Below are 19,558 nucleotides of genomic sequence, written 5' to 3' on the forward strand. Positions count from 1 at the left end.
TAAGAAACAACGGGGCAATAAGGATAAATATTCTAAAGAAGAATAAGGCGGGAAATGTAAATAATAGACATAATTTACTTGGACTTCAGTAATGCATTTGATAAAGTAGATCACAACCTACTACTTGACAAGATAGAAAAATGTGGGATAGACAGAACCACCACCAGATGGATCCGTAGCTGGCTGACCGGCCGTACTCAGCGAGTGGTCCTCAATGGAACTGCATCTATATGGAGGGAAGTGTGTAGTGGGGTGCCCCAGGGCTCTGTTCTGGGCCCAGTACTCTTCAATATCTTCATCAATGACTTGGATGAAGGGATAGATGGGGAACTCATCAAATTTGCAGACGACACCAAGCTGACAGGAATAGCCGACACTCCAGAAGACAGGCTTTAGATACAGAAGGATCTGGACAGACTTGAACACTGGGCACTAACTAACAAAACGAAATTCAATGGTGAAAAAAGCAAGGTTCTACGTTTAGGCAAGAAAAACCAAATGCACAAGTACAGCATAGGTGGCACCATGCTCAATAGTAGTAACTGTGAGAGGGACCTCGGAGTCCTAGTAGACAATCACTTAAATATGAGCCAGCAGTGTGCTGCAGCTGCCAAAAAGGCCAACACAGTGCTAGGCTGCATTAACAGAGGGATAGAATCAAGATCACGTGAAGTATTAATACCACTCTTTAATGCCTTGGTAAGGCCACACTTGGAATACTGCATCCAGTTTTGGTCACCACGATGTAAAAAAGATGTTGAGACTCTAGAAAGAGTACAGAGAAGAGCAACAAAGATGATTAGGGGACTGGAGGCTAAAACATATAAGGAACGGTTGCTAGAATTGGGTATGTCTAGTTTAACGAAGAGAAGGACAAGGGGGGACATGATAGCAGTGTTCCAATATCTCAGGGGCTGCCATAAAGAAGAGGGAATTAAGCTATTCTCCAAAGCACCTGAAGGCAGGACAAGAAGCAACGGGTGGAAACTAATCAAGGAGAGAAGCAACCTAGAACTAAGGAGAAACTTCCTGACAGTGAGAACAATTAATCAGTGGAACAGCCTGCCTCCAGAAGCAGTAAATGCTCCAACACTGGAAGTTTTTAAGAAGAGACTGGACAGCCATTTGTCCGAAATGGTGTAGGGTTTCCTGCCCGAGCAGGGGGTTGGACTAGATGACCTCCAAGGTCCCTTCCAACTTTACTTTACTACTACTACTACGTAATCGCTGTTAAAAAAAGAGGGGGGGAGAAGTATACACTGCGTGCGTATGTGTGTTATGTTTTGCTTTGTTTTGTTGGTTAAAAATAAAAAAAAATGGAAAAAAAAAGGAAGATAGTTTCTGAAAATCATCTGGATATTTCCAAAGAAAAGAGAACTGAGGCAGTTGGGGAACGAGGGAAACTCACCTGCACCGCAACACCAAAATTATTCCCGTCTTCAATCCGGGGAACGAGGAGCTGCAGCCAGAGAGAAATCTGGAAAAAAGAGAATAGATCCCAGCTCAGCGTCTTTCCTGCAAACTTGCCAAGACAATCAGCCAGGGATCCCCCTGCAGTTGCTCACCACGTTCAGTTTCTCCTTGGCGCCCTGGATCTCGGGTTTGACCCGGTTCAGCAGAGCCGTGATCTTGTCGTTGTGGCAAACCGGACCACACGGTGGAGCTGAGAAAGGAGGAGAGACCAGGATTGGTTTTTTTTTTTTTTTTTGCAAAGGCCGCTGGGAAAAACATGGCCGCCCTTAAACACGCGATGTGGAAAAACGGAAGAGAAAATATACTATTTCCCCGATGGAAAGGTTAGCAGAGCTTTGTTACATTTCGTTATCAGGTAGCCCTCGATTTAGAACATAGGCTAACGGAAGGGACCCTGGAGGTCTTCTAGTCCAGCCCCAGCTCAAGCAGGAAACCCTACTACGCCATTTCAGACAAAGGGTTGAAAACCTCCAGTGATCGAGCAAGGAAGATGACTAGGAAGCCGGAGGCTAAAACGTGAAGAACAGAACATGGTAACAGAATAACAGAGCTGGAAGGGACCTTGGGAGGTCATCTAGTCCAACCCGCTGCTCAGGCAGGAGTCCCTACACCAGGGGTCTTCAAACTTGGCCCTTTGATGACTTGTGGACTTCAACTCCCAGAATTCCTCAGCCAGGCACGCTGGCTTAGGAATTCTGGGAGTTGAAGTCCACAAATCCTAAAAAGGCCAAGTTTGAAGACCCCCTGCCTTAGACCATTCCACATAAGGCAACTAACGTTGTAAAACGGGGCAAAACTGTGGATTTTTTAAACACCCCAAAAACTGAGGCTCCATTTTGGTCCTCAGGTCACTAAATGAAGAGTTTTAAGTTCAGGACCCCCTGTAAACTTGCTCAGGCTGGCACCTAGCTAATAAAACTGGGATTCGCGGTCAGAAATAATAATAATGCCTCTACTAAAAAAAAAAAAAGAGATTCAGCTTAGGAACTTTGCATAGGCAGATCTTGTTAATCAAGGAGGTATTTTTTTTTTAAAATAATGGTGCAACGCTAAATTGCCTTCACGCCCTCCGCCAGAGGCCTCTTCCCGCCTCGCTAAACCCAGTTCAACTCAGCTGCTCGGCCAGAAAGCTGGTCTGCTCAGCTCCCGTCTTTTCATAAGATTGTGGTTAGTTAAAAAAATTGAAAAAAAAAAAATTAAAAAGTCTAGAGCAGCGTTTTTCAAGCTGGGCCCCTTTTAAGATGGGTGGAGTTCAACTCCCAGAATTCCCCAGCCAGCTGGGAGCTGAAGTCCACCCATCTTAAAAGGGCCCAGGTTGAAAAAACACTCTTCTAGAAGACATGCCCCTTTTTAAGTTAAAAAGGGACAGAGCTTCAGTCTTGAGCCCCATCCTAACTTTTTTGACCTTGTAAAGGGCTTCTGGGCGAGGCTCGACTTGGGAATACCGCAGATTCTCTTTTTTTCCCTAAAAAGTCCTCTCAACCCCTCTGTACCTTTTTCTTCATCCTCCGACGACTTCTTAGAACTCTTCTCTTCTTTTTTGTCCTCCTTCTCTTCTTTCTGCAGGGAGGGAGGGACGGAGGGAAGGAAAGGAGGGAAGGAGGGAAGGAAGGAGGGAGGGAGGGAAGAATGGAGGGACAGAAAGGAGGAGGAAGGGTGGGAGAGAGGGAAAGGAAGGAAGGAAGAAGAGAGGGAGGGAGAGAAGGGAGGAGGGAGGGAGGGAGAGAGGGAAGGAAGGAAGGGGTAGGGAGGGAGGGAAGGGAGAATGGAGGGAGGGAGAATGGAGGAGCAAGAGTGGGAGAGAGAGAAAGGAACGAAGGAAGGAAGAATAGAGGGAGGGAGAGAAGGGAGGAGGAAGGGAGGGAGGGAGAGAGGGAGGGAAGGAAGGGAGAATGGAGGAGCAAGAGTGGGAGAGAGAGAGAAAGGAAGGAAGAATAGAGGGAGGGAGAGAAAGGGGGAGGAAGGGAGGGAGGGAGAGAAGGAGGGAGGGAAGGGAGAATGGAGGGAGAGAATGGAGGAGCAAGAGTGGGAGAGAGAGAAAGGAAGGAAGGAAGGAAGAATAGAGGGAGGGATAGAAGGGAGGAGGAAGGGAAGGAGGTAAAGAAGGAAGGAAGGAAGGAAAGAAGGAAGGAAGGCAGGAGAGAGGGAAGGAAGGAAGAATGGAGGGAGAGAGGAGGGAGAAGGGAGGAAGGAGGGAGAGAGGGAAAGAAGGAAAGAGGGAGGGAGAAAGGAAGGAAGGAAGGAGATGAGGCGGGAGAAGAGTTACATGATCAAAATGAGATTTCGCACATTAAACTGAGATGTTCCATTTAGCCACCTAAAATCGGGCCCAGCTGTGCTCGTTCCGTGGAGGACGACCTGTGAAAATTAATTACGGGCCTGCCAGATCCTTGTGATTTAAAACGCCTTTCATCACCCTCAAAGGAACTGCCAGGGCAAAATCGGGGTGTGGAAGAATTAGGACACCCCACAGCCGTTTCCCAACAGGGCAGGGTGGATTAAATAAATAAATAAATAAAAAAACCCCAAGTCGGTGCCAAGATATTCCTTTTATCCCTCTGGGCAGAGGAGAAGGTAGAAATTAAATCGGGCTGGAATCGTAACAGGATCGACTCCTTTTCTTTGGCTGGTTGAATTCCAGCTGGAAAAAAGAGGGAGATTTTTTGCCCTTTGCAAGCTTGACTGGGTCTCTTGGGGAAAGTGGGGGGGGGGGTGAGGGAAGGAGAGATCAACCTTCCCTGCAGGGATCTCCAGAGGGGATCCGGGATGAGAATCAGCCTTTCGTTCAAGGACACAAAAGATCCAGAACTTTTAGAGTCAACAGACTTTTCTGGGATGTGAATCTGTCCTCTAGGTCTGGATGAATACACTTGGAGTGTTTGGCCACTTTAAGAGGGGTGGACTTCAACTCCCAGAATTCCTTGGCCAGCCATGAATTCTGGGAGTTGAAGTCCACCCTTTTTAAAGTGCCCAGAGAATAGAATAGAAATTAGAATAGAATAGAAATTAGAATAGAAATTAGATTAAAATATAAATTAGAATAGATTAGAAATTAGATCAGGAATTAGATTACATTAGAATAGAATAGAATATAAATTAGAATAAAATAGATCAGAAATTAGATTAGAATAGAATAAAATAGAATAGAAATTAGAATAAAATCATTCAAAATTAGATTAGAATAGAATAAAATAGAACAGAAATTAGAATAGAATAGATTAGAAATTAGAATAGAATAAGGAATAGAACACAATAGAATAGAATAGAAATTAGATTAGAATAGATTAGAATAGAATGGAAATTAGATTAGAATAGAATGGAAATTAGATTAGAATAGAATAAAATAGAATAGAAACTAGAATAGAATAGAATAGAATAAGGAATACAATAGAATAGAATAGAATAGAAGCTGGAAGGGACCTTGGAGGTCATCTAGTCCAACCCCCTGCTCAGGCAGGAAACCCTAGACCAGGGGTAGGCAACCTTGGCTCTTTTATGACTCGTGGACTTCAACTCCCAGAATTCCTGAGCCACCTAGACCATTTATAAGAGCCGAGGTGGCGCAGCAGTTAGAGTGCAGTACTGCAGGCCACTTTAGCTGACTGTGTTCAGCAGGTCAGCGGTTCAAATCTCACCGGCTCAAGGTTGACTCAGCCTTCCATCCTTCCGGGGTAGGTAAAATGAGGACCCAGATTGTTGGGGGCAATGTAAATATATATATATACATTGCTTACTGGTGTACACCGCTTAGAGAGTGCTTGCACTTAAAGCGGTATATAAGTCTCATAAATAAATAAATAAATAAATAAATAAATAAATTTCATACAAATGGCTGTCCAGTCTCTTCTGCTCTAAGACCTCTCTGCATGCTAACCAGACTACCAAAATAGGAATTTCAAACCCCGTAAAGGACTTTTGCCAACTTACCGGCCAAACAAACCAGGATTACGAATAACTCACCCACATCCACTTTGCAAGCCATTCAAGTCAACGGATTATTTGCACGTGGTCCAGAGAGAGGATAGGGCAAAGAGCAGCCACGTTTTCATGCGCCAAAAACGCCCACCCGAAACGCCAGCCTCGCAGCCTTCAACGCAATAATTGTGGGTTTTGCTTACCTCCTTCTGTTTGCGACGTTCCTCGTCCTTCTTGGGATCCGGCACGGGAATATCTAATTCGGCCCGGAGCGAAATGAGATCCTCCACGTTCAATTCAGGGGCCTAGAAACAGACAGCGGAAATATTTTGCTCCCTTGTTGACACGCTCTATCCCTTAATCTGAGCTTCGTCTTTTTTTAGATTGGGTGGCCAACGGGATTCACACTCATGACCCGCTTGGTTTTGCCTTCCCCTTAGAATCTTTTAGGAAGAAGACAATCAAGCAAGGTAGGAAAACTCATTCGACAGGTGTAATACAGGTAGTCCTCGATTTACGACTACAATTGGGAGCAGAACGTCCGTCGCTAAACAAAGCAGTTGCTAAGTGAGTTACGTCCAATTTTATAACCTTTTATGTTAAGTGAATAGCCCCCCCCCTGACTTTGTCCAAAGCTGGTTGGGAAGGCAATGCCACACAACGCCACAACTGTCATAAATATAGGAGAGTTGCCAAGCGCCCAAATTTTGATCACGTGATCCTAGAAATACTGCAACGGTCGTAGGTTTGAGGACTGGCTGTAAAACTTACTTTTTTTTTTTAGCATCACTGTAATTTGGAACGGCTACTATAGCAATAGTCGTAACTTGGGGACTGTCTATACCAGGGGTCTTCCAACTTGGCCCTTTGATGACTTGCAGACTTCAACTCCCAGAATACCTCAGCCAGCTGTGCCTGGTTGGGGAATTCTGGGAATTGAAGTCCACAAGCAGGGCTCTTCCAACTTGGCCCTTTTATGACTTGTGGATTTCAACTCCCAGAACTCCTTAACAAATGTCTCACTTAGCATCAGAAATTTTGGGCTCATTTGTGGTCATGACTTGAGGACTAGCTGCATGGCTCGGTTGCAGATTTTGAGTTTTGAGGGGTTTTTTTGCAGACAATTGTGTCTTCAACCCTTTCACCGCCCCAATAATTCATGGTTCTTTTTTAATCTTTTTTCATTTTCATTTCTCCATCCACCCAAAGGCCAGCCTCACCTTCAGAAAATTACTGAGCTCCACCACTTTCTCAGGAAATCTTCTGGCAACCAGTTCTTCAGCCTGAGGAAGAAAGGAAAGATTAAAAGTCTGAGTGGATTTCAAGAAGAAAAAAGGAAAAGAAGAAAAAAAAAGGGCGGGGTCCATTTCGTGGATGTGCCCAACATGGTCTTTTTACCCATGAAGTGAAATTGAAAAACGTTTTACCTCAAGTGAAAATGAAAACATTTTACATTCAACAAAATAAAAAAAAATGTACATTCAATGAAATTAAAAACATTTTACATTCAACAAAATAAAATTTTTTACATTCAATGAAATTAAAAACATTTTACATTCAACAAAATAAAAAAAAACATTTTACATTCAATGAAATTAAAAACATTTTACATTCAACAAAATTAAAAATATTTTATAATTGTAATGTTTTATGAGACTAAAACGTTTGGTGCCAATAAACCACACCTGCAACCATCTTTAAACATTAATATGGTTGATCGCACAATCAGCCAGATATTCAGAAAATATTATTACTATTATTATTGTTGTTGCTTTGTTGCTGTTTAATATTGTTTTGTTGCTATTTAATTAATATTGTTTTGTTGGTTTCTTGTTGTTATTGTTTGTGTGTTGCATTATTATATTACTATTATTATTATTATTGATTTCTGGCCCTTTCATCTGGTCTTATTTCCGTGTTTTATTTCTGTGTTTTCTTTCTTTTTTTTTATAAAGTTTCATTAAAATTTTTTATACAATTCAATAATAATCATTCAACAAAATGTGTTGTCTGTTTATCTTATTCACTAATACAAATTAAATTCCTAATCCCTAAATGTTTTCTCTAACCGTTGATAAAATAGGTCCCAAGTTTGAAAATGTTTCTTCTTTTTCTTTCAACCTTAAAGTCTGTCCATTTCCGCAGTCTTATTATTGCTGCTATTGTTTGTTGTTTTGTATTATTATTATTATCATTCATCGCACAGTCAGCCAGGTGTTCAGACTGGATTTGGCATTTTGTCTACCTATCGAGTCCTTACCCAGGACCTGGGATAGGCAGATGTGGATGTTTGATGGTATTACAGATATTGTCGCAGGATGGAAGCAGTTCCTAGTAAGGCCGCCTTTTGCAATTGACTAATAGCGAATTTGTCAATGCCAATGGTGTTCAAGTGGTGCTCCAGTTGTTTTGGGATTGCACCCAAGGAGCCTATGACTATTGGTACTACCCTTGCTTGCTTTTGCCACAGTCTTTCTATTTCTATTTGTAGGTCTTTGTATTTTGTTATCTTCTCCAGTTCTTTCTCTTCTATTCTGCTATCTCCAGGCACTGCCACGTCCACTATCCAGACTTTTTTGTCTTTCTTATCGACAATTGTTAAGTCTGGGGTGTTATGTTGCAGGTGCTTGTCTGTTTGAATTCTGAAGTCCTAGAGCAGTTTAATTTTATCATTTTCTATGACTTTCTCTATTTTATGATCCCACCAGTTTTTGCTTACAGGCAAATGATATTTTTTGCAGATCTTCCAATGCACCATTGTTGCTACTTTGTCATGCCGCTGCTTGTAATCAGTCTGTGCAATCTTCTTGCAACAGCTTACCAAGTGGTCCACTGTTTCTTCAGCTTCTTTGCATAGGCGGCACTTACTGTCTGTTGCTGTCTTCTCAATTTTGACTTTGTATGCATTTGTCCTTAAGGCTTGGTCTTGTGCAGCCAGAATTAGTCCCTCGGTCTCTTTCTTCAATTTTCCTGCTCTTAGCCATTGCCAGGTTTTATTATTATCTGCTTTCCCAGCTATTTTTTTCATGTATTGGCCATGTAGTGCTTTGTCTTCCCATGCCTCTATTCTGTTCTTCATTTGGTCTTTCTTGTAGGCCAGTTTGGTCTCTCCAGTAGTTAGTAAGCCTTCCTGATATACTAATTTCAGTGCATCTTCATCATTGTTCTTCAGATATTCTTCCAAAGCCATTTTTTCTTCTTCAACCATCTGATGTACTTGTAGCATTCCACGCCCACCTATTTGCCTTGGTAGATAAAGTCTATCAATGTCACTGCGTGGATGAAGGGCGTGATTCATTGTCATTATTTTTCTGGTCTGCCTATCCATTGCTTTTAGTTCTGCTTGAGTCCAGTCCACTATTCCAGCTGTGTACCTAATGACTGGATTGCCCAGGTGTTGATTGCCTTTATGGTATTTCCTCCATTGAGTTTGGATTTTAAGATCTTCTTCACTCTCTTGATGTATTCACCTCTAATCTTTTTCTTGACTTCAGTGTGCTTGATGTTGTCAGCTTGAAGGATACCCAAGTATTTGTAGTATTCTTCCTCGTCCAGACTCTTAATGTTATTTTCGTGGGGCATCTTGATTCCTTCAGTTTTCACTATTTTTCCTTGTTTGATAGTAAGTGTGGCACATTTGTCCAAGCCAAACTCCATTACAATATCTTGGCTATATATACGGACAGTGTTGAGCAGCGATTCTATTTCAGATGATGTTTTTCCATACAGCTTCAGATCATCCATGTAAAGGAGGTGGGATAGTCTAGCAGATGTTTTTGATGTTTGATAACCATGTCCTGAGTTATTCAGTATTGTTGACAGAGGAAACAGTGCAATAACAAATAGTAATGGTGATAATGAATCTCCTTGAAATATTCCTCTCTTGATATTAACCTCTCCCAGCCTCTCACCATTGATCTGCAACTGTGTCTTCCATTGTGCCATCGATCTTTGCACAAATTTTCTGATGTTTCTACTGACTCCTGTTATTTCTAGGCACTTTATTATCCAATCATGTGGCAGAGAGTCAAATGCCTTTTTGTAGTCAATCCATGCCACATTCAGGTTGGTCTTCCTTCTCTTGCAGTTTTCCAAGATCATTTTGTCTATTAGGAGTTGATCTTTTGTTCCTCTGCTATTGGGGCGGTTTCCTTTCTGCTCAGGTGGAAAGAGATTGTTTTCAACTAGATGCTGTTGTACTGCATCAGCTACCACACCAGTTAGTAATTTGAAAGTTGTTGGTAAGCAGGTAATTGGCCTGTAGTTACCTGGTGTTGCCCCTTTTGCTGGATTTTTCATTATTAGGTAGGTTTTCCCAGTTGTTAGCCACTTTTCAATTTCTCCTCCTTGTAGTATATTGTTGAACTGTTTGGCAATGAGTGGGTGTATAACAGTTAGATGTTTCAACCAAAACCCATGCAGTTCATCTTCACCTGGTGCTGACCAATTTTTGATTTTCTTTGCTCTTTTTTCTACCATTTTTGTTGTTATTACTAGTTCTTTCATTTCAACTTCTGTTTTATTTGCATCCACCTCTTTTAACCAAGCCGCATCCTTGTTGTATTTCTTTGGGTTATCCCATATCTGCTTCCAGAACTGCACTGTTTCTTCCTTGTCAGGTACTGACTGATTCCTTGCAGTTTCTCCATTGATGGATTGGTAGAAACGTTTCTGATTGGATTGAAATTGGAGGTTCTGCCTATAGTTTGCAATTCGAGCTTCATATCTACTGATTTTCCTGGCTATAGCTGTTATTTGTTGCTTTATTATTTCCAGTGCTTCCTTGATCTTCCTTGTTTCTAAGTGGTATTTCTTGATTAGGTATTCTTTGGTCTTCTTGTTCTTCAGCTTCTTTTCTTTCATCTGTTCTAGCTTGCTTGCATGTGATCTTAACTTGCTGATCTTATTTTCTAGTCTAACCTTCCATTTTTGTGGTGCACTGTTTGTTTTTCTTTTTTGTTGATATTATTATTATTATTATTATTATTATTATTATTATTATTATGGATCATCGCACAGTCAGCCAGATGTTCAGACTGGATTTGGCATTTTGTCTACCTATCGAGTCCTTACCCAGGACCTGGGATAGGCAGATGTGGATGTTTGATGGTATTACAGGTATCGTCGCAGGATGGAAGCAGTTCCTAGTAAGGCCGCCTTTTGCAACTGACTAATAGCGAATTTGTCAATGCCAATGGTGTTCAAGTGGTGCTCCAGTTGTTTTTGGATTGCACCCAAGGCGCCTATGACTATTGGTACTATCCTTGCTTGCTTTTGCCACAGTCTTTCTATTTCTATTTGTAGGTCTATTATTATTATTATTATTATTATTATTATTATTATTATTATTATTATTGATTTCTGGCCCTTTCATCTGGTCTTTTTAGTCCTGTGTTTTATTCCTGTATTTTCTTATTTCTAGCTGTTCTCTACATTTGCTGGAATGGGGGGGGGGGCATCATTAGAGGAAGCTACTAAGCGGAAGGCAGAGGAATTGAAGACCCCACAAGTTGCTGTGGACTCAGCAGGGCACAGATTTTCTCTCTCTGTGTGTGGGTGTGTTTGTGTGTGTGTGTGGGTGGGTGGGTGGGTGTGGAGAGGAGGAAAACCGTACCCCCCAATTTCTCACCTGGACGCAAAGGTTTTCCTTGAAGGAGTTCACCTGATGAAGAGAAAGAGAAACAAGGGTGGGGAAAGAAAGCAAAAACTGGGAAGCAGCGCAGCTGCTGGCGCAGAAAAGGACCCCGGGCGCCTGGCCAGGCGCCGGGACACCCGATCCCCCCCCCTACACCTGTTGGACGTCTCGCTCAGCCGGCCGTGTGACAGGAGACGGGATGGGGTGCCAAGCTAGCCCCTCCCTGCCTGCCTGCCGGCTTCTGAACTGGGGACCGTGATCTGATTCACACACCCACCTCATCCAGGCCCCCTCCCGCCTCCATTTCAGCCCCGGGGCTCCACAGCAATCCAACAGGTGAAGCTTTCTCCCTACTGACCCTCCTGCAAACACAGCCCGCCTACCCCCAAAACAGTCCAGTTCCTGAACTCTGATCTGGGATTCCTGTTCCGGTTTCTTTGCCCCTTCCCCCTTCTCCATTTTAGCAGGCTGCTTGGAACAATTCAACCGGTGAAGCTTTTTCTCCTCAAACAGGTCCCAACACCACCACCCCCCATCCTGCTCTGTTTTCTTTGCCCAATCCAAGCTCCCCCTCGCCCATTTTAGCAGGGTCCCTGCCTGGCTGCTTGGAACAATTCAACAGGTGAAGCTTTCTCTCCTCAAACAGGTCCCGAACCCCCCCCCCTCTCCCAGATCTTGCTCTGTTTTCTTGGCCCAATCCAAGCCCCCCCCCCTACCTTCCCCTTCTCCATTTTTAGCAGGGTCCCTGCCTGGCTGCTGGGAGCAATCCAACAGGTGAAGCTTTCTCTTCCCCCCCAAACACCCCCCAAAAAGAGCCGCGCTGGGCGGTTCCCGTTGGGAAAAAAGACCTCTTAGACCCGCTCAGTCACCGTCCAGGCTGAAGTCAAACAGGTGAAGCTTTCTCTTTCCCCTCCCCAAACACCCCAATCTCTCCCCCCCCAAACACCCCAAAAAGAGCCCCGTTGGACTGTTCCCATTGGAACAAAAGCCCCTTAAACCCGCTCAGCCACCCTCCAGGCGGAAGTCCCACAGGGGAAGCAGCTCCCACGCGGTTTACCTGCGCCTCGCACTCGGGGGAGATCTCCAGGGTGGCCATCGGAAGTGGGGGGGCAACGGGGTCTGGGTTTTTTTTTTGCACGTCTGAACGGCTGACCCGAGTCTGGGGGGGGGTTGCAAAGCCGACGGATCCGGGAAGCGACTGGAACAAGCTTTCGCACGAAGCGAAAACGAAAGAGAAGCGGGAGGAGAGAGAAAGAAACTGGGCAGGGCTTCCCGGCGCAGGGAGGCGGGGCCGGGGCCGGGCGGATCGGCAGGCCGACATCCAACCGGTGCAGCCGGCCGGCCAGCCTTTCCCCCCCCGCTGCAAATGCACCGGCGGCTTTGCAGGCTCCCCCAATTGGCAGCAACGGGGCGAGGCGGCCACGCGGGGCGATTCCTTGGTCCTGCACACACGCACGCACGCACAACCGCCTTGCGAGGTAGGCCGGGCGCTGTCCACGGCCCCCGCCCACCCGCGGGGCTGCCTTTGGCAGAAGCACTTCGGATCCTCCGCGATTGCAAAAGGAAGGAATTGGGGGAAGGGGACGTGGGGATTGGGGGGGGGGCCTTGCTGAGACCCGGGGTTCTGCATCCGTCGGGCGCGGTCCTTGGATTTGCCGGGGCGTTTCGTTTCGGTGGGATGAATTCTCTAGTCCAGGCTGAATTTCTCCGCTCTTGGCCCCTTTAAGAGCTGTGGACTTCAACTCCCAGAATTCCCCAGCCAACCAGATTGGATTGGATGGATGGCAAAATGCAGGTAGGTAGGTAGGTAGGTAGGTAGGTAGGTAGGTAGATAGATAGATAGATAGATAGATAGATAGATAGATAGATAGATAGATAGATAGATAGATAGATAGATAGATAGAAATGGAAATATAAAAAAATGGAGATAGATATATAGATAGTATAGAAAAATAGAAATCTAGAAAAATGGAGATAGATAGATGATAGATAGATAGATAGATAGATAGATAGATAGATAGATAGATAGATAGATAGATAGATAGATAAAAGGCAGATAGATAGATGATAGATAGATAGATGGATGGATGGATGGATGGATGGATAGATATGGAAAAACAGAAAAATGGAGACAGAGACAGACACAGACAGATATATAGAAAAATGGAAATAGATATAGAAAAATGGAGATAGACAGACACACAGACATAGATATAGAAAAATGGAAATATAGAAAAATGGAGATAGATATAGATATAGAAAAATGGAAATAGAAAAATGGAGATATATAGAAAAATGGAAATATAGAAAAATGGAGATAGATAGATAGATAGATAGATAGATAAAAATGGAGATAGATGATAGATAGATCGATAATGATAGATATAGAAAAATGGAAATACAGAAAAATGGAGACAGAGACAGACACACAGACAGATATATAGAAAAATGGAAATATAGAAAAATGGAGACAGACAGATAAATAGATATAGAAAAATGGAGATAAAAAAATGTAGATAGATAGTAAAATGGAGATAGACAAATAGAATTATATTTCTGTCTCTGTCTATCCCTGTGAAGAGAAATAAACAATATCATAAGGAAATGCAGAAGAATCTTCTTTGGCTGGACTTGCACCTAATACATTTTGTCCCAACTCCTTAGCCAGCTTGGCACCAAACTTGGAAAAAATATTTCCCACTTATCCTCTTTTCTTCACCATCTTCTCCTCCTCCTCCTTCTCCTCACCACCATTATCATTATGTTCTAGCTCAGTGTTCCTCAACCGTGGCCCCTTTAAGATCTGTGGACTACAACTCCCAGAATCCCCCAGTTTCCCCCACCCACCCCTTTCCAATTCCATCCCTGGAATTTTGGGCGTTGAAGTCCACCCATCTTAAAGGGGTCCAGCTTGAGAAATAAGTGTTCTAGTGGTAGCTGTAGTAAGTTCACTAATTACTTAAAACTACGATGTTAATTAAAAAAACAAAAAAACCAAAGTAAGATAGACTTGGGGTCCGAACCCCGTTTTGTGTCGTGGGACAGCAGAGAGCTCTACTTCTTCGGATCCCCCAGAAACCACAAAGAGAGCTTTCGAAAGCGTCCTCCCTTTATTTGGGCCAAACGACGGAGCGCCCCGACTTATGGCAGGCGTTCAGTTCTGCCTCAGGGCCTCTTTCGGGCTTCCCCGAAGAAAGAGGCCGGCCCCGGGTCTCCCCGGGGAGCACGGGCAGCGGTACCAACATCGGTAGGTGAGGAACCAGCACAGGGTGGCGAGGGCGGCGCCCACGATTTTGTGGCTGTAATCGTACAGGTAGACCACCGTGCATGCCAGCAGGAAGTTCCAGAGCAGCAGGAGGAAGACGTTGAGCAGGAAAATGAGGCGCAGCGGGACCCCAGCGGGGTGACCCTGCGCCAGGTAACGCCGGAAGATGGCCGTCTCTTCCACCATCAGCAGGCAACAGAAGGTCAGCAGGAAAGTGTGATCCGAGACGTCGTAGCCATGCCATTTGTGGCTATTGTGCAGGCAGGTCCACTTGTCCGGCAGGTTGTTGACCAGGATCCCCTCCGGCACGGGGTCGAAGCAGTAGCCCGTCAGGTTCTCGATCAACAGGAAGGCTTCGGTGGCGCCTAGCCAGAGACCGGCGCCCACCGCCAAGCGGGCCAGGTGTCGGAAGGTGAGCAAGATCTGGTGGGTGGCAAGGTAGACCACTAGAAGGATGAAGCCGCCGAGGAAAATGCAGCTCCAGCTCCAGGCGGATCGGACGAATTTTCTGGCCAGGGGTGGGGTGGGGGGTAGAGAAAAAAGAGAGCGTGGGATTGAGGAATCACAGATCCGAAGGGGCTCAGGATGATGGACGCTGTGTGAGGAGAGGAAAAAGAAGCCGGGATCTGCTGCACTAAGCTAAGGTGGCCAGGTGCCACCTGGATATTTTGGTTCCAGGGAAGATGCTGCGAATTACAGGTAATACTCGACTTACGATCACAATCGAACCCAACATTTCTCAGCGAGACGGATGTTAAGTGACGTTTGCCCCATTTTATGACTTTTCTCGCCGTGGGTGTTAAGGGAATCTCTGCAGTCATTCAGTTAGGACAGAGGTAGGCCACCTTAGCTCTTTTATGACTCATGGACTTCAACTCCCAGAATTCCCGAGCCAGCCATGCTGAGGGGAAAGGGAGAGGTTTCCAAGCTGAGCCATGCTGGCTCAGGAATTCTGGGAGTTGAAGTCCACAAGTCATGAAGGGGCCATAGTTCCCCACGCTGGCGGAGGAATTCTGGGAGTTGAAGTCCACCGGTCATGAGGGGGCCATAGTTCCCCCACGCTGGCTGAGGAATTCTGGGAGTTGAAGTCCACGAGTCATGAAGGGGCCAAAGTTTCCCCCATGCTGGCTCAGGAATTCTGAGAGTTGAAGTCCACCGGTCATGAGGGGGCCATAGTTCCCCCACGCTGGCTGAGGAATTCTGGGAGTTGAAGTCCACGAGTCATGAAGGGGCCAAAGTTTCCCCCACGCTGGCTGAGGAATTCTGGGAGTTGAAGTCCACGAGTCATGAAGGGGCATAGTTCCCCCATGCTGACTGAGGAATTCTGGGAGTTGAAGTCCACGAGTCATAAGAGCCAAGGTTGCCTACCCCTGAGTTAGGAACATGGCTGTTAAGTGAGGCTGACTTCCCTGTTGACTTTGCGTGTCAAGACACAGAAGGGGAATCATGTGACACCATCCCCCCTCCGGACACTGCAACCGTCATAAATAGGAATCGGTTGCCAAGTGTCTGAATTTTGATCACGGGACCGTGGGGATGCTGCAACGGTTGTGTAAAAAAGTGGTCCCAAGTTACTTTTTTCAGTGCCGTTGAAACTTTGAACGGTCACTAAATGAACTGTTGTAAGCCGAGGACTTACCTGTATAGATTTTTTTTCGTTCAATTTATGAAGATGCAGTCGAGTAAGAACGGTGAGACTTTACACCAACTAGAGAATGGATTAACGGGAAAACAGGAATGAATAAATGCTGAAATCAAGGGCGGGTAGTCCTCAGCTTACGACTGTTTGCTTACCGACTATTCGAAGTTTCAGGGCCACTTACGATCTGGATTCGTCATGTGATCGCATTTGGAGTGCTCTGCAACCTGTCTACATTTACGACCCTTTGCAGCCATTCGCCCAATGATTTACATGGTTGTTTTGCTGGAAACTGGCATTTCCAGCATAAAACCCCCATTGGTGGGCAATAATTTTAACGACTGCTGTAAAAAAAGGCAGTAAAGAGTCACTTAGTTGAGTTGGGTGGCCATAGAAACTGAATGACTGAATTAATTTTTTTTTTAAAAATCAGGCATGGCCATTTGGTGATCTGCCTAACAACCAGCACGGCTTACGGCCATAATTCAGGCCTCAATTACAATCCTAAGTCGAGAACTTCTTTTGTCTGTTATATGAGGCTGTTAAGGATGGAAGAATGGAATGCAGCAAGCCCATTTTTCCTCTGCTAAGCGTCGTAAATGAGAGTCAGTTGCCGAGCGGCAGAATCTGGATCACGCGAGTGCTGCAACCGTGTGGGGAAAAAAAAAAGTTGTAAGCCTCTTTTTTCCCCCAGAGTTGTTGTAACTTTGAACGGTCACAAAAGGAACGGTTGTGAGGAACTACCTGCAACTTTGGGTAACCTCACGCAAAGCAGAGTTTAAGAAAAAGATGCAAAATGTGTTTTGGAATTAGTCCTTTGTTGAGGTGGGCAACTATAGAAATCTAATCAATAAAATTTAATGTCCTGTTTCCTCCCAAGCTGATGGCTGCCCCCACCATGCTCGCCCCTCTCCTCCTTAGGACCCAGACCCCCCCAAGACACCCCCCCCAATCACTCACATGTTAAAGAAGTTGTGATGGTTGGCAAAGATGGCCCGGGGATTCACGTAGAACTGAAGCAAGGGCCCAAAAATGACCACGACCGCCAGCCAGAGGTGGTAAGCCCGACGGAGGCCTGGCACGCCCAAAAGCCAAGCATACTGGTTGCTCCAGAAAATCACCAGCGCCTGGGCCCAGCCCAAGCTTGTGGCCAGCAGCGAGAAAGGCCTCTTGGGGACCGGTCCTTCTGCCATCCTTTTCCCCTCGGATCGGCCCACCTTAAGGAGGTCGCCGGTGGTGAGGAACGAAGGAGAGAAGAGTCAACGGAAGGGGGGAGAGAGAGAAAAAAGTCATGTAAAAATGATGCCCAGCGACAGCTGCGGCCACGTTGATGAGCTTGGCTGGAACAGCTGATTGAAGGACAGAAGGGCATAAGGATTAGGGGACCGGGGAAAGGGAGGTGGGGGCGCTGGGGAGAACACTTGGAGTATGAGAGCTGGAAGGGACCTTGGAGGTCTTCTAGTCCAGCCCCCTGCTTAAGCAGGAGACCCTATACCCGTGGTGGCGAACCTATGGCACGGGTGCCAGAGGTGGCACTCAAGAGTCCTCACTGTGGGCACGCGTGCCGTCGCCCCAGTCCTAGGCCTTCAGCTGGGTTTTATAAAATGGTTTCTCTTTAGGCCTCCGCTGCCATGTGCAAAAAGAAAAAAAAAAGGTTTAATCAATCACTTTCTGCAGGGGAAAAAAAAGATCTCGCAAAATAGGAATTGATTGAACTTTTTAATTTCCACCCAGTCTGCCGTTACCACCGCAGCCACGCCCACCCAATGGGCCACACCCACCAGGCACCCGAGGATACGTCAGTGGGTTTTGGGTTGCAGTTTGGGCACTCGGTCTCTAAAAGGTTCACCATCACTGCCCTATACCAGGGGTAGGCAACCCAAAACACTCAAAAGAGCCCTTTCAACCCGTTTCCCACCGAAAACAAAACACCGGGAGCCGCAAAACCCTTTTGATATCTACAAGGAAGGTAACATTGCATATATCCTTTTTTATTTTTATTATAGGTGTGTGTGTATAAAATAAAGGTAAAAAAGGATATATGCAGTGTTATCTTCATTGTAGATGTCAAAAGGGTCTCTCTCTCTCTGTCTCTTTCCTCTCCCCTCCCTTTCCTTTTTTTCTTTCCTCTCCCCTTCTCTCCTCTTTCCTCTCCCCTCCCTTTTTCCTCTCCTTTTCCTCTTCCTTTCTTTCCTTTCCCCCTTTCTTCTCCCTCTCTTTCTTTCCTCTTTCTCTCTTTCCTCTCTCTCTCTGTCTCCCACTCCCTCCAGGTGAGGAGAGAATGAAAGGGGGAGGACGACGGGAGGCAGCAGCTCTGTTGGCGGCGGCACAGTGGCGGCCATTGCAGCATCGTTGGGGGTCCCTGCTGCCCCCGGCCCGGCCGTATCCTCGTCCACTTCGCCGTCGCAAGAGAAGGGCGCCAAGGGGACGCTGCTCTCCCTGCAGCGTGGCCCCGCCACCCTCGCAGCCCAAGTCTCCTTTTCCTGCAGCACCGAGGGGGACAGCTCCCCGAAAGCAGCCGAGGAAGGCGCCACCGATGGAGCCAAGGTGGGGCTGGGTGGTGGAGGGCCCCATGGCCGCCAGGCGAGCTTCATGCAGCAGCAGTTCACTGCGATGCTCCAGCCGGATGTCAACAAGTCCTCGCGACCGGCAGCAGCGACGGCAGCAACAGCGGGAGGACAGCGAAGGGGCGTGGCTGCCCGGTCACCGCGGCCTCTCCAACCTCGCTCAGCGCGACTGGCAGTGGTGGTGGCGGCAGTGGGAGGACGGCAAAGGGGCATGGCTACCTGGTCGCTACTGTTGTGATTCCGCACCAGCCTGTCCTCCCAACAGCTGAGTCTGAGGAATCTGAGGAGGAGGTGGTGGAGGCATTTGAAGGGCCATCGGGGGCAGAGGGAAGCTCCGATGAATTTCAGGACTCACGGTTTGATGCAGAGCCTGGGCCCTCCAGTCGTGGTCCTGATGAAGCTCAGCTGTATGAGGAAAATGAGTCAGACTTGGAGGACTCACACCTGATGGACTTGCTAATTGATGCTCGCACATGTCGTCAATTAGCGAGAGTAAATCAGCAGCAGTCAATAAGGCAACTCCAGGGTAAAAGGAAAGGCACTGAGAGGCAACGCCTTGGGACTGCAGTATAAAAAGAGGAGGAATGGACAGTGCTGGTTGCTGAAGGCAACCGTTTGCAAAGTACTTTTTGGAATCCTGGTCTGTTCGTCTTGCTTCTGTTTGCACCATGTTTCCTGTGGACTATTTCCTTCCTTTGGACTTGAGTTTTGCTGTTTGTGTTTTGGACTATTTGGCAGGTTTGTCGCTCATATTAAAAGGAGTTTGTTTTGTTTTAAAGCAGTGGTTCTCAACCTGTGGGTCGGGACCCCATTTGGGGTCGAACGTCCATTTCACGGAGGTCGCCAAACAACGCAGTCCGCCATTTTTTCCCCCTTTTCCTTAGCTGTGCTACTCCCTTTTATTCTATTGGCTTTTGAAAGCCAATAGAATAGGCTCTCTTGAATAGAGTCTAATTCTATTGGCTTTCAAAAGCCAATAGGAATTGTCCAGGCTGTCTCTGCCCTGCCGAGCCCATCAAAAGTCCCATTCTGCAAACGGTGCTGCACCAGTTGAGTAGTCCTCA

At 46.0% G+C, this 19,558-nt stretch overlaps 2 protein-coding genes across 3 annotated transcripts in view; both read right to left on the bottom strand.

The window, feature by feature from the left end:
- Positions 1 to 12,248, bottom strand: part of PSME1 (proteasome activator subunit 1) — a 17,734-nt gene extending 5,486 nt beyond the window's left edge. Inside the window, exons 1-7 of one of the 2 annotated variants that reach the window (XM_039338068.1) lie at positions 12,081 to 12,248; positions 11,018 to 11,050; positions 6,609 to 6,671; positions 5,592 to 5,693; positions 2,967 to 3,033; positions 1,566 to 1,663; positions 1,409 to 1,477 (exon numbers count right to left, since the gene is read on the bottom strand). In XM_039338068.1, coding sequence (XP_039194002.1) covers positions 1,409 to 1,477; positions 1,566 to 1,663; positions 2,967 to 3,033; positions 5,592 to 5,693; positions 6,609 to 6,671; positions 11,018 to 11,050; positions 12,081 to 12,119 — 471 coding nt within the window. In that variant the 5' untranslated portion in view covers positions 12,120 to 12,248. Of the gene's footprint in view, positions 1 to 1,408; positions 1,478 to 1,565; positions 1,664 to 2,966; positions 3,034 to 5,591; positions 5,694 to 6,608; positions 6,672 to 11,017; positions 11,051 to 11,300; positions 11,366 to 12,080 lie in introns of those variants that run through there. The other variant, XM_039338069.1, reaches the window with a different exon arrangement.
- Positions 12,249 to 14,119: 1,871 nt separating this feature from the next.
- On the bottom strand, positions 14,120 to 17,279 carry FITM1 (fat storage inducing transmembrane protein 1). Its single transcript, XM_039337847.1, has 2 exons — positions 16,888 to 17,279; positions 14,120 to 14,796 (listed from the first exon to the last, which is right to left on the bottom strand). The coding sequence occupies exons 1-2, from the start codon at positions 17,118 to 17,120 to the stop codon at positions 14,178 to 14,180; spliced, it is 852 nt and encodes a 283-aa protein (XP_039193781.1). The 5' UTR covers positions 17,121 to 17,279; the 3' UTR covers positions 14,120 to 14,177.
- Positions 17,280 to 19,558: the final 2,279 nt, after the last annotated feature.

Source organism: Crotalus tigris, unplaced genomic scaffold, assembly GCF_016545835.1.
Source record: "Crotalus tigris isolate CLP2741 ecotype Arizona unplaced genomic scaffold, ASM1654583v1 scf7180000017690.20705106771:4171800, whole genome shotgun sequence".
Classification (NCBI taxonomy): Eukaryota; Metazoa; Chordata; class Lepidosauria; order Squamata; family Viperidae; genus Crotalus; species Crotalus tigris.